A 16,832-nucleotide genomic window follows, 5' to 3' on the forward strand; every position below is an offset into this window, starting at 1 on the left:
AAAATTATAAAGACTTAACCATCTAAATACTAATTTAACTATTTTGCAAGAGTGAAACCTCTTTTGTTGTGTCCTTCAATCTTACAAAGACTACATTTTTTTTCTTTCCAACCTTGGATACCCTCAACTGCTCCTTACCATTCTCTTGTGTTTGGTTACTCTTCTTTGATTTGTTACTTGACTGGTTTTCTGTTGCATCCCTTTTCCTTTTAGTTGCAGGTCTCCCATGCATAGTTCTACGAACAGGAAGTAAAGGTGGGGTGTACTCACTTGCATGCCACAAGTTACTTTCACTCATAGGTGCTAACCTAAACTTGTATGCCTTCATGTAAGTGATGTTACGAAACATTTTGTCCATATATGACTCTACATCCCTATTCCATTAAGCTTTCATAGCCTACACGAGCAATTTCTACTTTCAAGATCTACTTCATAAGCATCTCTAGTTCCTCTTACTTCAAACCGGTTTAATCCACTAGGTAACACTTAGTAATGTATTTGGAATTTATCAATATCATTCAGTAATTCTCTAACTGTTGGACAAATTTGGTTTCCCCATCCTTGACCCTTGGCTTTCATGTTGAACACCCTCTCCGTCATATACATCCTCAACTCCTGCAACATGGTGATGATTGGCTTCTTCCTAGCATCAACTATCACAACATTAAAACTTTCTAAACATTCAGCATCTTCCTGGTACGAAGTAGGCTCTTGACCATGTCTTCGGGTTTTTGTCCATCAGATACTGATGATCATTTGGGTCTAACAGTTCAAGTTCTTTCATGGCAACCTTAAAATCTACCTCTATGGTTGCTTTACAAGCCTTCCAGAATATGTTTCATATTGGACACCACTGTACCTTTTCCTTAGCTTTGGCTAATATGCTTGGCGCACTACCTATGCTCTACATATGGAAGGAGTTCTTTTACAACCTCAATCAAACCCTGTTAAAAAAATAGAAATTATAGTGAATAAGGATGCAACTAGAAAGGGAAATTAATTACAAATAGGTAAATTACCTTGTGTTGATCTGATATTACACTGTATCCATAGCCTAAATTAAGTACCAAGTCATCAATTAGTAGATCCAAAAACCACTTCCAATTTTCCTTATTCTCCACACAGACTACTGACCATGCAATGGGAAAAATCGCATTGTTTGCATCCCTTCCAACAGCACATAACAACTCCTATTTGCATTTACCTTTAAGGAAACAACCATCTAAACCTATTATCTTCCTGCATCCCTCCTTCCACCCATTTTTAATGCATCAAAGCAAACATAGAACTTACTAAAGTAGTTCTTCCCATCTGACATATGATTTACATCAATCTTCACAGTGCTACCTGGATTTGATCTCCTAATCTCTTCTGCATATGACCACAACTTAGCATAATGTTCAACTAGGGTATCATCTATTAGTTGAAGTGTATATTTCTTAGCTCTCCTGCATTGACCAACACTTACATGAATAACAAACTTTTGTGACACAACTTTTCTAAGCTTTCTGGCACTCATCTTTTGTCTAAGTAAGAACTCTCTTGTATAATGACTCCTTATCCAAGAATAAGTGACTATGGACCCTAACTTGTAGTTCCCTGCATATTTGTGATCTGTCTTTAAAGACTTAATTTGGAAGCTTGATTCATCACTCATCCAAGATGCCCACAACCTGAATGTGCACTCACCCTGCAACACTTAATCAACAATCTTTTCCTATCATTTTTCTCAAACAAAGTTGGTAACCATTGGCAACAACATAGTTGCATAACATAGATTTTAATTGAGTTGGATCTTTGAATATCATACCAAGTATTGGGTACTATTTTTTCCATGGAGTTGACTCATTAAAAATTGAATGTTGTTGAGTTACATTTGCCTCCTCTTCACCGCATCAGCATCATCAACTATGTTGTTATCATTTCCTTCTTCCTCTTCACAACATAATTCAGAAATAAACTCATCACCCTTTGTTCTGTTCATAGTGACCACATCCTCATTAAAGTCCACCTCCATATCTCTAAGGTTATCAATTTCGTCTTCATTTTCACCACCATCAATGCATGAATCGTCACCATCTTCTTCCTCTTCTATCTCAGAGCCAAACCATTCCTCTATTCCTTGACCATCATGGTCCACATATAGGGAAGTTAAACCATCGGCTCCATAAGCATCAAAAATGAAACTAGCATAATCTCCATCGTTACGAATAGCAGTTATCCCATATAATAAGGGCTTACCTGGCTCACAGTAGTATAACTTGTTTATACTTTCTTGCATGACCCATTCGAGAAAGGTGATACACTCAGAGTATGCCATTCCAGAAAAAATCATGATCATTGAATGTGAATTTGATACCATGGTTATACGAGAAAGGATTTCGAAGAAAAATACCTTTGAAGTTGAGCTCCACTATATGGTAGAGTCCATTAGGGTTTGGCGTTTGAGGTTGACATTGTCGGTTGGTTGCCTGATCACTTACTTCGATCGGAGAAAACGTGTTGGAACCCTAGTTTTTTTTGTTCTTGTTCACTAAGCGATGAGAAAAATGAAGAACGAAGAAGAAGAGTGTAGCGGTGTGTGAATAAATGTGATTATTTTGACTTCGAATTCATACGTGGATAAGGTAAGGTAGATATCTTATTTAATGTAAATGACACGTAAAAATACAACCGGTTGTTCCTTTTACCGTGTGAATAAGGGTGTAATTAGCCGGTATTTACTAACGTTAAGGACCAATTGAGCACAAAAAAAACATGAGTGACTAAATATGCAAATTGGTCAAAAATTGTTGTGTACAGTGCTAAAAACCCAATTGAAAAAGCGTGTAACTAATTATGGTGTACAAACTTAAAGCATGATGATTATTTGTAATTATCAAGGGTGCAAAAAACAGTCAACGTAGACTTGGCGGTGGACTGGGTCAAGGGATTAATCGGCTAGGCGGGGATTAATCGGATGATTAATCGAGGACCATTAATTATTAAAAAAATTAATAAATATAACATTAATCCTAAGTATATAACATTATAAATTAAAAATTATTAAAAATTTAGTAAAGATAACATTATAACATGAAATTATGATTACAAAAAACCCCTTTGATCCTTAATACATCACATCTAAAGACTTGGTGCAAACTTGTTAACTCAATCTTACACTTACATTTCTAATTGCAAAAGGTGGATATAGTATTCATGAAGAAACCGCATTACAATTTACATTTTACAATTACAAATTCAAAACAACATATTTCGAAAATGAACCAATCAATCAATCTGCATGGTTTATCTTGGATCCAATTTGAAGAGTGTTGAGAAAAGAGATGCCCAAACTATTGATGCAATTTAAAACAGCTTCAGCCTTAACTAGCAAGCTTGTTGGCCTGTAGAAATGCACTGCACTGATGCACTCATGATGAACATGTTTGGTTGAATGCTAATGCTAATGCTTTCAAACAAATAAATGCCGTTTTCCACATATCAAATATAGAAAACACAATCTTGAACGTTGCATCCTCCAACAAATGTGAATCAAATTTCACTAAGACAAAATATCAAACAGCTGGTGTGCACCTTGATTCGCTATCACCTGCACAACATTTTCATAAGAGATTACGAGCTTTTATGTAATCGCTATCATCAATTTTCTAACTCACGTTTGAGATTTAAACATTCAATAAGCATAAGAAATCATCGACGTTTGAATAACGTACACAATACCATTATACGAACAGAGAGAAATGCAACAGGAATCAAGTTAAATTTTAAACATAAAAGTAATCTATAATCATCAATTGGATCTTTCTTAACATGCTTGGTCAAATTCATAACTTAGAATCAACTTATATCTCATTTGTAGGTCAAATTGTGTGCCAGAGTCGGATCTTACCTGAACTAGTGAACGAACTAAAATGAATTAGGGCTCGACGAAGGATTTCCCACCTTAAAGACGATGTCTTTCTACCGTTATCCATGTGCTTGGAAGCTTCAAAAGGCAATGATGTGCTTGGAAGCAGAAGAAGATGTGTGATAGAACAAGACAGATGTGCTTTGAAGCATACCGAGACGACGTGAATGGAAGAAGAAGATGGCGTCGGAGGAGGAGCAGATGGCGTCGGCGTTCACTTCACTCTTCCATTCGTTTCTTGAGACGACATAGTGAATTTTAAAAACGAAAGTTAGACTGAATGCGATGGAATGGCAAAATCGGAAGGAACCCTAGCAGTAATGGAGGAGTTAAACCACCAGTCGAAACCACCATTGAAAACCAAAGCTTAAACCTTCAACCACATGTTATGTGAACTAAGAAGAAGCAAAGAAGAAAAGAAGAAAAGAGGAGTTAAACCACCTGTTACGTGAACAAAGAAGAAGAAAAGAAGAAAATATGAGTTTTGTAAAGAATAGTCCCACATCCCACATTGTTGGTGGGGAAAAATAATAGGCAGATGTATTCTATAAAAAGGAGTGACAATCCCATTGGAAAAGTAAAACATATGTGCTTTGGCTTGTTGGCTCCATTGGGCCGACCACTTTAGAGTGGATTGGAATGACTTGGTCTGAATTGAATTGGTGTTCGAGTTGGTCTGATTTAGTCTGATTTGGACTGAATTGGACCGGCTTCGACTGATATTGACCAAGACTGATTAATAAACCTTCTAACACCTATTTGTAGGCGGTTAAAGGCCGTCAAATGCCTAGGCAGCCGATTAATCGGCTGCCCAGACCAATTTTTACAACACTGGTAATTATAAAAGAATGGTAACTGGTTTTACGATATCAATAATAATAATAATAATAACTCTAGCCCAAACAAATTATATATTTTTTTCATAAAAAAAATAATCATGAAAATTAGTGTTATTTTCAAAGACATCTCAAAATGAAATAATTAAGATATTTAACCCTCAATAACGTAAAGTGCATCGCATAAAAGAACGCAAATTTTAACTAAACGAAAATGTTTAAAATAGTGAATGTAGGAGAAAAAAATCGTGAGCGGCAGGATTCGAACCTGCGCGGGCAAAGCCCACATGATTTCTAGTCATGCCCGATAACCACTCCGGCACGCTCACATTGATGATGATTATCTCATTTAATGATTACTAAACTGTATATTATAAAATTATAGACAACAGGTTACGGAAAAACGTGATATATACTTGTAAACGAGTTTAAACGAGTCAATATGGTATGCTAGGTCCATATCCATTCTTGGGCTATTTTGCTATGTTTAATCCGTCGCTTTACAACATGACCAAACGATATGGGTTTAAATCAGCCACGTTACATTTGTTTTTTTACCTTATATTGGTTAAAACCATCTTATATTCATTTGCTTTCTTATTAGTCTTTAAAGAGAGTAATGGGCAACATTTAAATCTTTGTTCATTTCAAAGTTAACCACAATATATAAAATAAACCTTACAAAAAGAAGAAGAAGAAGAAGAAGAAGAGTCATGTCTACTTGACGAGCATGGCATTAATGAAAACTTTTCAAAATGAAGAAAGACTAATGAATCTCAATCACAAGAAGTAACAGAAAGAGCAACCCTTAGATCATTTGAAGTCCCACAAATATACATCCTATGAGTCTCAATCTCCCCCTGTTGGTGACTCCATTGATTCCCACTCCCACTGCCACGTGGAGCATAGTAGCTACTATCCACTCTATCACGCAAGGAGAACACAATCTCCCTTAACATGGGTTCGTGCCCATTCAACAAATTCCCCATGCTCAACACCTTCCTCCATGACTGGTTAGCAGAAGGCTGCACAAACATACCCGTTACAACATCTCTCTCATTCCCCCTCACTTCTTGCTTCTTTCTCACTTCATGAGAAACCAACCCTACTTTTCCCATTTTTGGTGCATATAAATTGTAAAATTCATTGAAAATGGTTTGTGAAAGTCGAGGCGCGTTTAGGAATTTGCGATGAAGGGAAGCCGCGAGTGTTAGCAGCTTCTCCACGTGTTCGAATACAACACAGAGCCGTTTTACATCTTGGATTATTTCCATATCACCCGGTAGCTTGTTCGCTGCCAATGCAATAAGTCGGATAAAATAAAATGACTATTTTACCCTTGTGTCTAAAAATTGTAAATGAGACATTACACATACCTTGCAAAGGCTTCAATGCAGAAGCAATGGTGAAGTATAATTGGTCGATTTTTATTGTCATGTTCTTTAACCCACCAAAGCTAGTCTGGTTAAGAGTGTCAGCTGCAGCTCTGAAAGCAGTACACACCATTTGCTCCAGTAACTGATGCGGTCTTACTGTTTCCAGATAATGAAGTATCTTTATAGATATTGGATGATGTTAGTTAGTTTCATTGATCATGGAGGGTAAATGTGGAAAAATAAAAAAAATGTATAATGTAGTACCTTTTCTCCTTCTCTATTTGGGTCCATAAATGGCTTTTGTTCTGAAGCTGGTAGAGGAGGGGCATCGTTCCAAATTTTGCGCCATGAATTCCCGGATTCTGACATTCTGTCTGAAAGTTTTCCTTGAGGTGGCCATTTGTCTCCTGAGGGCCCACAACTCTTATCATCTTCCCAATCTTTTGGAGAATGCCATCGAATGAAATCTTCAAAAACAGCATCTGGATTTGCAGCTTTAAATGCTGACATATCTGGTTCAAGATTTTTTTTTAATAAAATCATCAACAAAAAAGTTAGGGAAATCATCAGAGCTAAAAACACCATTTTATGTACCTGAAGATAAGATGTCCTTCTCCAACTGCCCAGAGAAGCTCTGACAAAAATTAAACACAATTTTCAGCAAGGAAATTTATTTTATATAATATCCTATATGTGATGTGACAACTTACAAAAGAATCGCCCAAGACTTCAACTGCATGGAGCCTTTCTTCATGCATGTCTTCTGTCATAATTGGTGGATCCTACGATTAAAAAAAAAAAAAAAAAAAAAAAAAAAAAAAAAAAACTGTTAATTTGTTTATACATTGTGGAGATAATAATAAAAGAAATATAGCATGTGAAAATCAGATGAACCTGAGTAAATGGAGCATGCATGTTGTCATGTGATTTCAAAAGCATCAAGGATTCCACAACACCTGCTGATCCCCTCCTCTTACCAGATGTCATAGAAGTTGGGGTGCTACAAAATACATAACAAGAAAAGGTAAAAAAAAAAAAAATGATGGGAAGTAACATGCAACAAATGAAAAGAACTTCATATACCAATAATGCTACATTAATGTTCAATAAATAAAAAAAACCAAGGAGCTCTCACTTGCTTATTTCACCTGTCACTTTCCTTCACTAAACCTTCTTCTTTTGCTCCTGATGGATAAGAGAAGTCTTCATTAGCCTGCACTTCGGACAAATAAACCATTAACACAAAATATAAATCATAATCTCTTAGCTTACAAACAAAAAAAAATGTCAACCCACCTCAACACTAGGAGTATCACTACTGTTGTCACTGGTACTATCTTGTTGACGTTTTTTCTCAATACATATTGCAAGCTGTGAAGCAAATATTGTAAAAATAAATTATAAATTATAAACATAACCATATAAAAAGATTAGAACAAAAGAATTACCATTTGCAACTTTTGGTGAACTAAACAGGTTGATAGATCAATTGCAGCTTTGGTTGGCATTCGTGGCAATGGTTGGGACTCTTCCCAACACCAACGGACTTCTCTAATAAACTCTATCCATAGTACAGAAATGGCTGAACAACATAAATGATAAAATAACAACAAACTTTTTTAGTACTAATAAAAAATATTTGATTCACTAGTTTACATTTTCAAAATTATTATATTTACTATCTATAATAGTCCAATCCATACCACGTATGTTGCAGTCTCCAAACCATAATGAGTGTAAACAAAATTGAGCAAACAGGGTTTCCAAAGGAGCCCCCTTAATAAGTCTAGAACTCTTGTGTCTCCCTTCACCTTCAGGTGAAATGAGTTCAGGTCCTGTAATGTAATCAAAACATTTTATATTAATTTTTACGTTTAATCTTTTCATTTTCTTTCTACAACATGTATTTACTATTTACCATCATGACAAAGATCTTTAAGCACACGATCAAGAACTGTTGGTGGAGGAATTACTGCAGATGACCTCAATTTGTCAGATCCTGATGTTTCAACTGTCATAACAGAAAAGTCAGGATTCAGGAAACACACACACACACACACACACACACACAAAGAGAAAGAGAAGTATCAGACCTGACACGAAATCTTCCATGAATTTAACATCCAAGGACATGGCTAATGCATCAATCAGAAGGCGAAGTTGTGAAGCAAATCCAACCATGTTTCCAGTATAATCACCAGTGCTATAAGACAGAATTGTGTCATTTCATAATTCATACATATGTTGAAACTAAATTTAACAACATAATTCCAATTCCATTCCTTACAGATAAGAAGAGAATTCGGGAACAATGAACCAATTTTGAGCATCATGAATAGAAGCATTTTCAAGTTCAGCCATCTCCATGGAGCTTTCCACCATTTTCTCTCCCCACATAGCAACCAGTTCAAAAGCTGCACACATTCTATGCAATTATCAGTAACAAAAAAAATAGTTACATTTCCCCATGATACACAAATATATTATTTTACCTTTTACAGGGTCTTCTGCAGTGTACCACTCGCTCCAAGGACAATCATCATCCCATTGTAGTTTGTTTCTATTATCACCTCCATTATCACCTCCGGATTCAGTAATCTCAGACTCAGAATTTAGCACTTCATTGTCTTCATCATAAGGAAGAGTCTTGTATGTTAATTTCATGGTGAAATGGACTTTGAAGAAATGTGTTGAAAGGTCTGATGATGAAAAGGCCTACGGCATTATGATTCAGTTAGAGAATACTCTTTAAAGAAAACAGAATGAGGGAGGTGACTCACAAATTTAGATACAAACAGCTCATATAATCCCTCCAAATGCATGAGTTTTACAGGAACTTGAGTGGAAATAAGATCTCCTTCAAATCTTCGAGTAAATACTGTCCCCATATTTTGGATACCAATATAAGCTTTTCTAGAAGGATCATGCACTGGGACAAATGCTGGCCACAAACTAAAATTGTTCCATTGTTCATACAATCAGAATCCAAATGTAATGTGATCAAAACCAAATTGAGTTATTTCAAAGAAAAAAAAAAGGAATAAGTGAATCCCACCTGGAACAATTTGAGAAGGCTATAGCAACTGCACTTAGAAGCTTGCTAGCCTCTGGTGAATCAAGAATAACACCACTGGCACTTTGGGGTGCGATTACCTGTTTACAGTTGAAACATAAGTGCCTTTATATTTAATTATTTAACAGTATGATATGAACATTAAGATGATGAGCTAAAGATACCATGAATTCTTTCACACCAAAAGACAATTGCAGCTCATGTAAACTGGAATTCCAATCTACAGCCTTTCCTGATTGATATAATGCAACAATGAATATGATGATATTTGCAAAAAGAGTGTGTGGTGAAACTGAAAGTGAAACCTGGAGAGGTGTTTAAAGTATACCAGCATTACTAATTTCAAAGTAGTACTCCATGCAATAGTTTTTCATAGCATATTTCAGCTCTGATTTCACTTTATACAAATTCTTTAGCTCTCCCAATGAAACAGCTCCTTTTTCCTATAGAAAGAATGTACAAAAGATATATCAATGGTGTATGATTTTCTTTCCAAGGTGCAATTAACAAATAATTAAACTTTGTATCGAATACTGGTATAATGTTTCCATCCATTAGTAAAACAAATATGCATACTGGAGTAAGATCAAACATACCAACAAGTTTTTGGGACCACTTGATAACCATTGTCGACAAACAGCCTCAATTTCAGAAATAAACCTATATATAACAAATTTGGTAAAATTTAATTCTTCAACTTAAATTGAGAAATGAATATGCATTGAAGTATTAAGAGAGATATATGTTGATACCTTTCCCATGAAGAGGCTAGGGTAAAGTCATCAAAATGTTCAAACTGCATGGTAATAAACAATCAAGGAAAAGTTATTTCTACTTGGAAGGACTCTCTGAAAATGTTCTTTATAATACACTTTCTTACTTTGCTTCAAATATTAATAAGAATGCACAGATAACTATCCAGCCTAATATATCAAACATAAACTAACCAAATTTGTAATCCTTTGAGCATGAATTTGAATACTTCCCATCAATAAAATTTGATATAAAACATCAAAGTTGCTTATATGGTTCTTATAAAACATCACTGACATACTTCATTATCCCTTTCCTTATTTCCAATAAGAAACAACAGATAACTATGCTTTGATTCTTTATGTCAAACAGATATTTTCCAAAAGAAAATCTGATTTTGTTAGCTATTTACTACGGACATTCTTCTTCTATATGTAGCAATTAACAGTGCATAACGTAACCCTTGATTTTGATTCTCAGAACTTCACAATCCGAGAATTTTTTAGTATAATTGGCAAGTTTAGTCACCAGAGTCGAAGTGTACCTCTTCTTCTTCTTCGATGTCGTCTTCCTTCTCATGCTTTTTCTTGCTCGATGATGCCATTAAATGCCTAAGATCAACGTCCTGTTGTAATTACACAACGACATCAAACAAGATTGTGTTAAAATTAAAATCAAACAAATCCCAAATCACATACTAACGACCAAGATATCAAAACAACGAGGTGAGCATAAATAGACAATAGAAACTGACCTAATTAAAAAACGCATGGATTAGTAGATTAGCAATTCAACATGTAAAACCAGTAATATGAATGGATGAAAAACCTAGTGAATTACGATTCAACTCCAATAAGTAGTAAATTACGAATAAACTCCCACTAGAGATAGTTGATGATGATGAAAACGATCAACGGGAAGAGAGACGAGATCTGGTGTTTGACGGCAAAATTAACGTCCGTTTTGGGTTTTGGTCGACACCCAAATTGTCTGTAAAAAATAAAAATAATCGTGAGCGGCAGGATTCGAACCTGCGCGGGCAAAGCCCACATGATTTCTAGTCATGCCCGATAACCACTCCGGCACGCTCACATTGATGTGACGTTTTTCAACAAAATAGATTATCAAATTACTTTGACGGATGCATGGTGTAAAATAACAATCTATTTTGTCCAATTTTCGTAATAAATAGTAGGTTGCTTGCTTTACTTACTAGTTTTCTTTTATTTTTTGTTTGATGATAACTAATTTCTTGATCGAAATCTTTTTTTTTCCTTTTACATGATCAAAGACTAATATATTTAGTTGTTTATGGTCTCCGGTCTTAAAGAAAATTTGATCAAAGTTTAAGGTTTATAGAAATCCTCTCATATGGCTAAGCCCTTGGAATATTTGATGAAAAATACCTTTTTCTTTTAATTTTGTTTTGGAACTCTCAAATTGACATGTTTTGTCCCATGAGGTGTTTTAGAGTTATATAGTGTTTTTGCTAATATATTTTGATTTTCTTGAACAATATTGAATAGATATGCATGTAAACAGAGTTTTGTAGAATGACCTTGAAACATCCAAAAATTATGACCAAAAAATTTCATTTTTGATTTAAGTAAAAACAATATTCCAAACATTGTTCATACATCCCAAACAAATATATATGTCAAATATCATGAAAATCAGAGTATGTATCATAAACAGAATCCATGTGGTGTGTGCGCGATGCAGTCAACCCGAGCTCTTCCCCTTGGAACCGGAAGTACCTGAAACGTAAACTAAAAATTGTAAGCACAAAGCTTAGTGAGTTCCCCAAGATACCACATACCAAACATATCATATAACGGGCCCCGCCCAATGAGATACGGGCCCCGCCCACACTCGCATAACGGATCCCGTCCAATAAACATACATATGCAAACACATACAAGTATCACACAGACAACAAGTATATCGACATAACCAATCAAGGGTCGGCCTTGGTGCCTTAGACCCGCTAAACCCAGTGAGGAAACTCACCTCGCAAAGCTGAATGATACGAATGATCCCTGACTGCTGGTCCTACAACTTCCCGAGCTATCAATTGCCACATAAAACTAATTAACATTTGGGATCTACAACATAACCAAAAATCTCTACTTGGGGTAAAAATACCATTTTACCCCTAACCTAACTCGGTCCAAGAATGGAGTCCATTACCACAATCCAATGGGCCCAAAAGTTACACAATCCAACACGGCCCAAAATATGGCCCAAATTCCAGTTGGGCCCAACTCCTTTACATGGGCCTTAGCTCAAGGCCCAATAATGCTCCCCTAGCCCAAAGGTTCGATTTCAGATGACCCACTAAGGCCCAAAACATCAATGTCCATGGAAGTAGCCCAAAAGACGCAAAGCCCAATTCATTGAATACACGGGGCGTACTCAACTGTATGCTAAGCGTACAGGCTGCATGGCTTGTACGTTGCGTGTACGAGCTTGTACGCCCAACGTACTCACTCATTAAGCCATATTTCCAATACACTCTTAAACCCTTAAGCCTAAGGGTCCAAATCACAGATCTGAGTCATATGAAGTATCTTAAACCATAAAGTTGTGAACTTGGTGGCTTTGCATGCCCCAAATGAACCCAATCTCGAAATATCACACACTACTTCCATAAAATGAACTCAACCACGTGCATGGATGGTTCAAAGCTTCAAATATGGTAACTTTTGATGGGATTTAGGTACAACAAATAAACTAGAAAACAATTCCTAAGTTCACATGCAACCTACTTTGGATCTATGTTTTAACTATTGAACATACAACTTTGAATTGCAAAACAAGAACCCTAGAGGAGAGAGGCTATTTTCGAAAATAGTAAACTAGGGTTTAGGAGTTACATACCTTTCAATTGTTATAGCAAACAATTGATAATCCTCTTTATCTTGATCTTGATCTTCTTGGAAGCTTTAGCACCACAAGTGTAATGCCTCTAATGGAATCACACCCAAGAACTAGCAAGAAGGAAAGTAGAAGAAGAGAGAGGGGAGGGAGTATGCAATTTCGGCCAAGGTATTCTTCCAAAGAATGAGTATCCTAAAATGTGAGCCAGGAGGCTCCTTAAATAGTTGAGGGAACTAGGGTTTAGGGAAAACCCTAGTTATCCTTTGCTTAGGGCCTAAGCAAGACCCAAGGCCTTATCTTGGACCCCTTGGACGAATTCTCTAGGGTTTCCCCTAGGGTTTTCGTCCACCCCCTTCCAAGGGAGTTCTGGATCCTTCCCTTCAACTATCAGTTAATTGCAAACTAGTCCCTGCACTTTATAATTAATTCTTTTAACCCCAAAATCAATTCTGATTAATTTCTGGCTAACAATTAATTAAACATAATGATTTCTAATTAATATATTAATCTTTTAACATATTAATAAATCATTTATATTAATTCATTAATCTTATAAATTAATATCTCTCCTTTCATAATTTCCTTGTCCAGTTGCTAGGTTGAGGGCAACCCAAAAGGACTGTGCTGCTATCAATTCAAGTACATACCAATTATAGTTATGGGCTTAGACACCTAATCCAACAGTCTCCCACTTGGATAAGTCTGTAACTATAATTGCTAGTATGCCTTCTAAATTTGACCAGCAAATTGTAGCTTCCAAAAAGCTGCTACCGAACTCTGACCCAGTCAGTTACGTGTCCTAAGATAAGTGATCATATAACCCTTCGATCTGCTTGATATCCCCAGACAAAAGACATGGAATGTAATCAATCTGTTTGTCCAGAATCTATGTTTCCCGATTCCTGATTTGTGATGATGTAGGACTTCTAATCGAACACATCAATTTAGTCCTGGCTGGGCCCAGCACATAAGTCAACACCAAATCATCGAGGGGCCCACAGATATCGCTTTTCCGGTTAGGGCAAAAGGAACGAATAAACGTTGACTCATATGCTTGTATCTTTTACTCATCAAATTATGCATGACAATACGTTTTATAACACCAAGTTACTGATGCATTTTCGTATCACCAATGCATGACCGACTTGTAAATCACAACTCATATATCTTCGTTTCAAGATTACAAGATATTATCGTCTCAGTATTACTCGTGATGAATTCCATGAAGTAATACTCTGAGCGAGGGTATATCCAATACTCAAATCTCAATTTCTGAGTACTCATGAACGTTGCAGCAATTCTATTGCCATGTCTATCCTTAGACAATCTGCAATCCAATTCATGACAGTCTTAATTCACTACTTACTTCCAAGAGTACGAGCGACTGTGGAGTTTGAATAATCTCATTATTCAGGAAGTAAAACATGCAAAATATGAAACACAATAATAAATAATTGACAAAAGGTAGTAGCCAAACTTATAAATAATACTTTATTATTTAATCACCAAAAGTCAATTACATTTACTTTGTTACAAGTTTCAAAAACTAATCTAACTACTAAAACTAATATCATCTTTCAGTCCTATGCTTCGAGCATGCTGAATATGCTTAGCCCTACTCAGACCCTTTTTGAGGGGATCTGCTGGGTTATCTTCAGATGACACCCTCTTTACTATAAGATGGCCTTCTTCAACTCTATGTCTAATGAAATGGTACTTTCTGTCGATATGTCTGGCCTTACCATGATCTCTCGGTTCCTTTGTCAAGGCAACCGCTCCTTCATTATCGCAGAACAGTTCCATAGGCTCCTGGATGGTTGGAACAACTCCGAGATCCCCGATGAAGTTCCTCAACCAAGCTGCTTCTTTCGACGCTTCACTTGCTGCTATGTACTCTGATTCACAAGTAGAATCAGCCACCGTATTTTGCTTGGAACTCTTCCAAGTAACTGCTCCTCCATTCAGTAAAAATACCCAGCCCGACTGAGAACGGAAGTTATCTTTATCCGTCTGAAAGCTGGAATCACTGTAACCATCTACTCTCAAAGTATCACTGCCACCAAGCACAAGAACCCAGTCCTTTGTCCTTCGCAAATACTTGAGTATATTCTTAACTGCTATCCAATGAGCTCTACCTGGGTTTCCCTGATAGCGACTGACCATGCTCAAAGCAAATGCCACATCAGGGAGAGTACATGTCATAGCGTACATGATCGATCCGACAGCGGAAGCATAAGGTACACGACTCATGTCATCTATTTCAACATCTATACTCGGGCATTGAGTCTTACTCAATTTGGTATTGCTCTGGATAGGTAGCTCTCCCTTCTTGGAATTTTCCATACTAAACCTCTTTAGTACCTTATCCAAGTATGTGCTCTGACTAAGTCCAATTAGTCTCTTCTTTCTATCTCTCAATATTCTAATCCCAAGAATATATGCAGCTTCTCCAAGGTCTTTCATGGCAAAACACTTTCCAAGCCAAGACTTAACCTCTTTCAAGGTCGGAACGTCGTTACCAATGAGTAATATGTCATCGACATACAACACCAGAAAAGTTACTATACTCCCACTAGCCTTGATATACACACAAAACTCATCTTCACTTCTAGAGAAACCAAACTCTTTGACTTTCTCATGGAAGCAAAGATTCCAACTGCGAGATGCTTGTTTCAATCCATAAATGGATTTCTCAAGCTTGCACACTCTATTGGGGAACTTTGCATCAACAAAACCCTCTGGCTGACTCATGTAAACATCTTCAGCCAACTTCCCATTAAGGAAAGCAGTTTTGACATCCATCTTCCAGATTTCATAATCATGAAAGGCAGCTATGGCGAGCAATATCCTAATAGATTTAATCTTAGCTACTGGTGAGAAGGTCTCATCATAGTCAACCCCTGGGGTTTGAGTGAAACCTTTTGCAACCAGTCGAGCCTTGAATGTGTGCACATTTCCATCCATGTATGTCTTCTTCTTGAAGATCCATTTGCACCCAACTGTCTTACGACCTGGTGCACTATCAACCAAATTCCAAACTTGGTTGTCATACATGGACTTAATCTCGCTGTTCATTGCCTCTTTCCACTTGGAAGCCTCTGGGCCTGCCATTGCTTCCTTATAAGTGACTGGTTCATCTAAGTTTACCAGTGTTCTGTCACTTATGAATGTGTCACCATCTGAAGTAATATGAAAACCATACAACTCAGGTGGCACACTCACCCTAGTGGATCTTCTAAGAGGTAATGAGTTATCGATTGGTTCAACAGGAACTGTTTCCTCTGGTTGAGTGCTAGTGTCATCTAAGGTTCCTTCATTGGCTGACTCTTGAATTTCTTCAAGGTCAATAGTGCTCCCACTGTCCTCTTTGAATATGAGCTCTCTTTCAAGAAAGACTCCTCTTCGTGCTACAAAGACCACGTTCTCACTAGGTCTGTAGAACAAATATCCAAAAGACTGCTTTGGGTAACCAATGAAAACACATTTCTCACTTCTAGCTGCTAGCTTTTCGTGAGTCTCTCGTCTTACAAAAGCTTCACAACCCCAGACTTTAATGTGTGCTAACGAGGGAACTTTCCATGTCCACATTTCGTGAGGTGTTTTGGCAACCTTCTTTGTAGGGACAAGATTGAGGATGTGGGCGGCTGTCTCTAAGGCATACCCCCAGAAGTGAATGGGAAGCGAAGCCCGACTCATCATAGAACGAACCATGTCTAACAAGGTTCGATTACGCCTCTCAGCTACACCATTTAACTGTGGTGTCCTAGGAGGAGTCAATTGTGAGACTATCCCACATTCTTTCAGATAGTCGTTAAACTCGATACTAAGATACTCCTCGCCTCTATCGGATCTAAGTATCTTTATCTTTCTGCCCAATTGATTTTCGACTTCATGCTTAAACTCTTTGAACTTTTCAAAAGTTTCTGACTTATGCTTGATCAAGTAGATATATCCATATCTGCTATAATCGTCAGTGAAAGTCACATAGAATCGATTAGCATCTC

The 16,832-nt window shown here is 36.8% G+C and overlaps 1 protein-coding gene, 1 long non-coding RNA gene and 2 other non-coding genes across 5 annotated transcripts; all 4 read right to left on the reverse strand.

The window, feature by feature from the left end:
• Positions 1-3,042: 3,042 nt before the first annotated feature.
• LOC145138847 (uncharacterized) lies at positions 3,043-4,414 on the reverse strand. The gene is made up of 2 exons (XR_013721763.1): positions 3,893-4,414; positions 3,043-3,592 (listed from the first exon to the last, which is right to left on the reverse strand). It is a non-coding gene; the product is annotated as an uncharacterized LOC145138847 (long non-coding RNA).
• A 579-nt stretch (positions 4,415-4,993) lies between these two features.
• TRNAS-AGA (transfer RNA serine (anticodon AGA)) lies at positions 4,994-5,075 on the reverse strand. Its single transcript has one exon. It is a non-coding gene; the product is annotated as a tRNA-Ser (tRNA).
• A 288-nt stretch (positions 5,076-5,363) lies between these two features.
• Positions 5,364-10,944, reverse strand: LOC145137904 (Rab3 GTPase-activating protein catalytic protein). 2 transcript variants are annotated; one of them, XM_079072045.1, is made up of 22 exons: positions 10,777-10,944; positions 10,493-10,573; positions 9,948-9,991; positions 9,792-9,855; positions 9,524-9,638; positions 9,360-9,427; positions 9,178-9,275; positions 8,903-9,074; positions 8,615-8,837; positions 8,410-8,536; positions 8,216-8,325; positions 8,041-8,133; positions 7,826-7,957; positions 7,571-7,704; positions 7,419-7,493; positions 7,271-7,335; positions 7,017-7,122; positions 6,833-6,904; positions 6,717-6,756; positions 6,387-6,634; positions 6,123-6,300; positions 5,364-6,040 (listed from the first exon to the last, which is right to left on the reverse strand). In XM_079072045.1, the coding sequence occupies exons 2-22, from the start codon at positions 10,550-10,552 to the stop codon at positions 5,523-5,525; spliced, it is 2,742 nt and encodes a 913-aa protein (XP_078928171.1). In that variant the 5' UTR covers positions 10,553-10,573; positions 10,777-10,944; the 3' UTR covers positions 5,364-5,522. The 2 variants fall into 2 exon arrangements, with proteins under 2 accessions (XP_078928171.1, XP_078928170.1); XM_079072044.1 differs by having other exon boundaries at positions 10,703-10,944.
• Positions 10,945-10,958: 14 nt separating this feature from the next.
• On the reverse strand, positions 10,959-11,040 carry TRNAS-AGA (transfer RNA serine (anticodon AGA)). The gene has a single exon. It is a non-coding gene; the product is annotated as a tRNA-Ser (tRNA).
• Between the last annotated feature and the right edge of the window lie 5,792 nt (positions 11,041-16,832).

The sequence above is a fragment of the Lactuca virosa genome, chromosome 9 (genome assembly GCF_052849685.1).
Source record: "Lactuca virosa cultivar CGN04683 chromosome 9, Lactuca_virosa_CGN04683_v6, whole genome shotgun sequence".
NCBI lineage: Eukaryota > Viridiplantae > Streptophyta > Magnoliopsida > Asterales > Asteraceae > Lactuca > Lactuca virosa.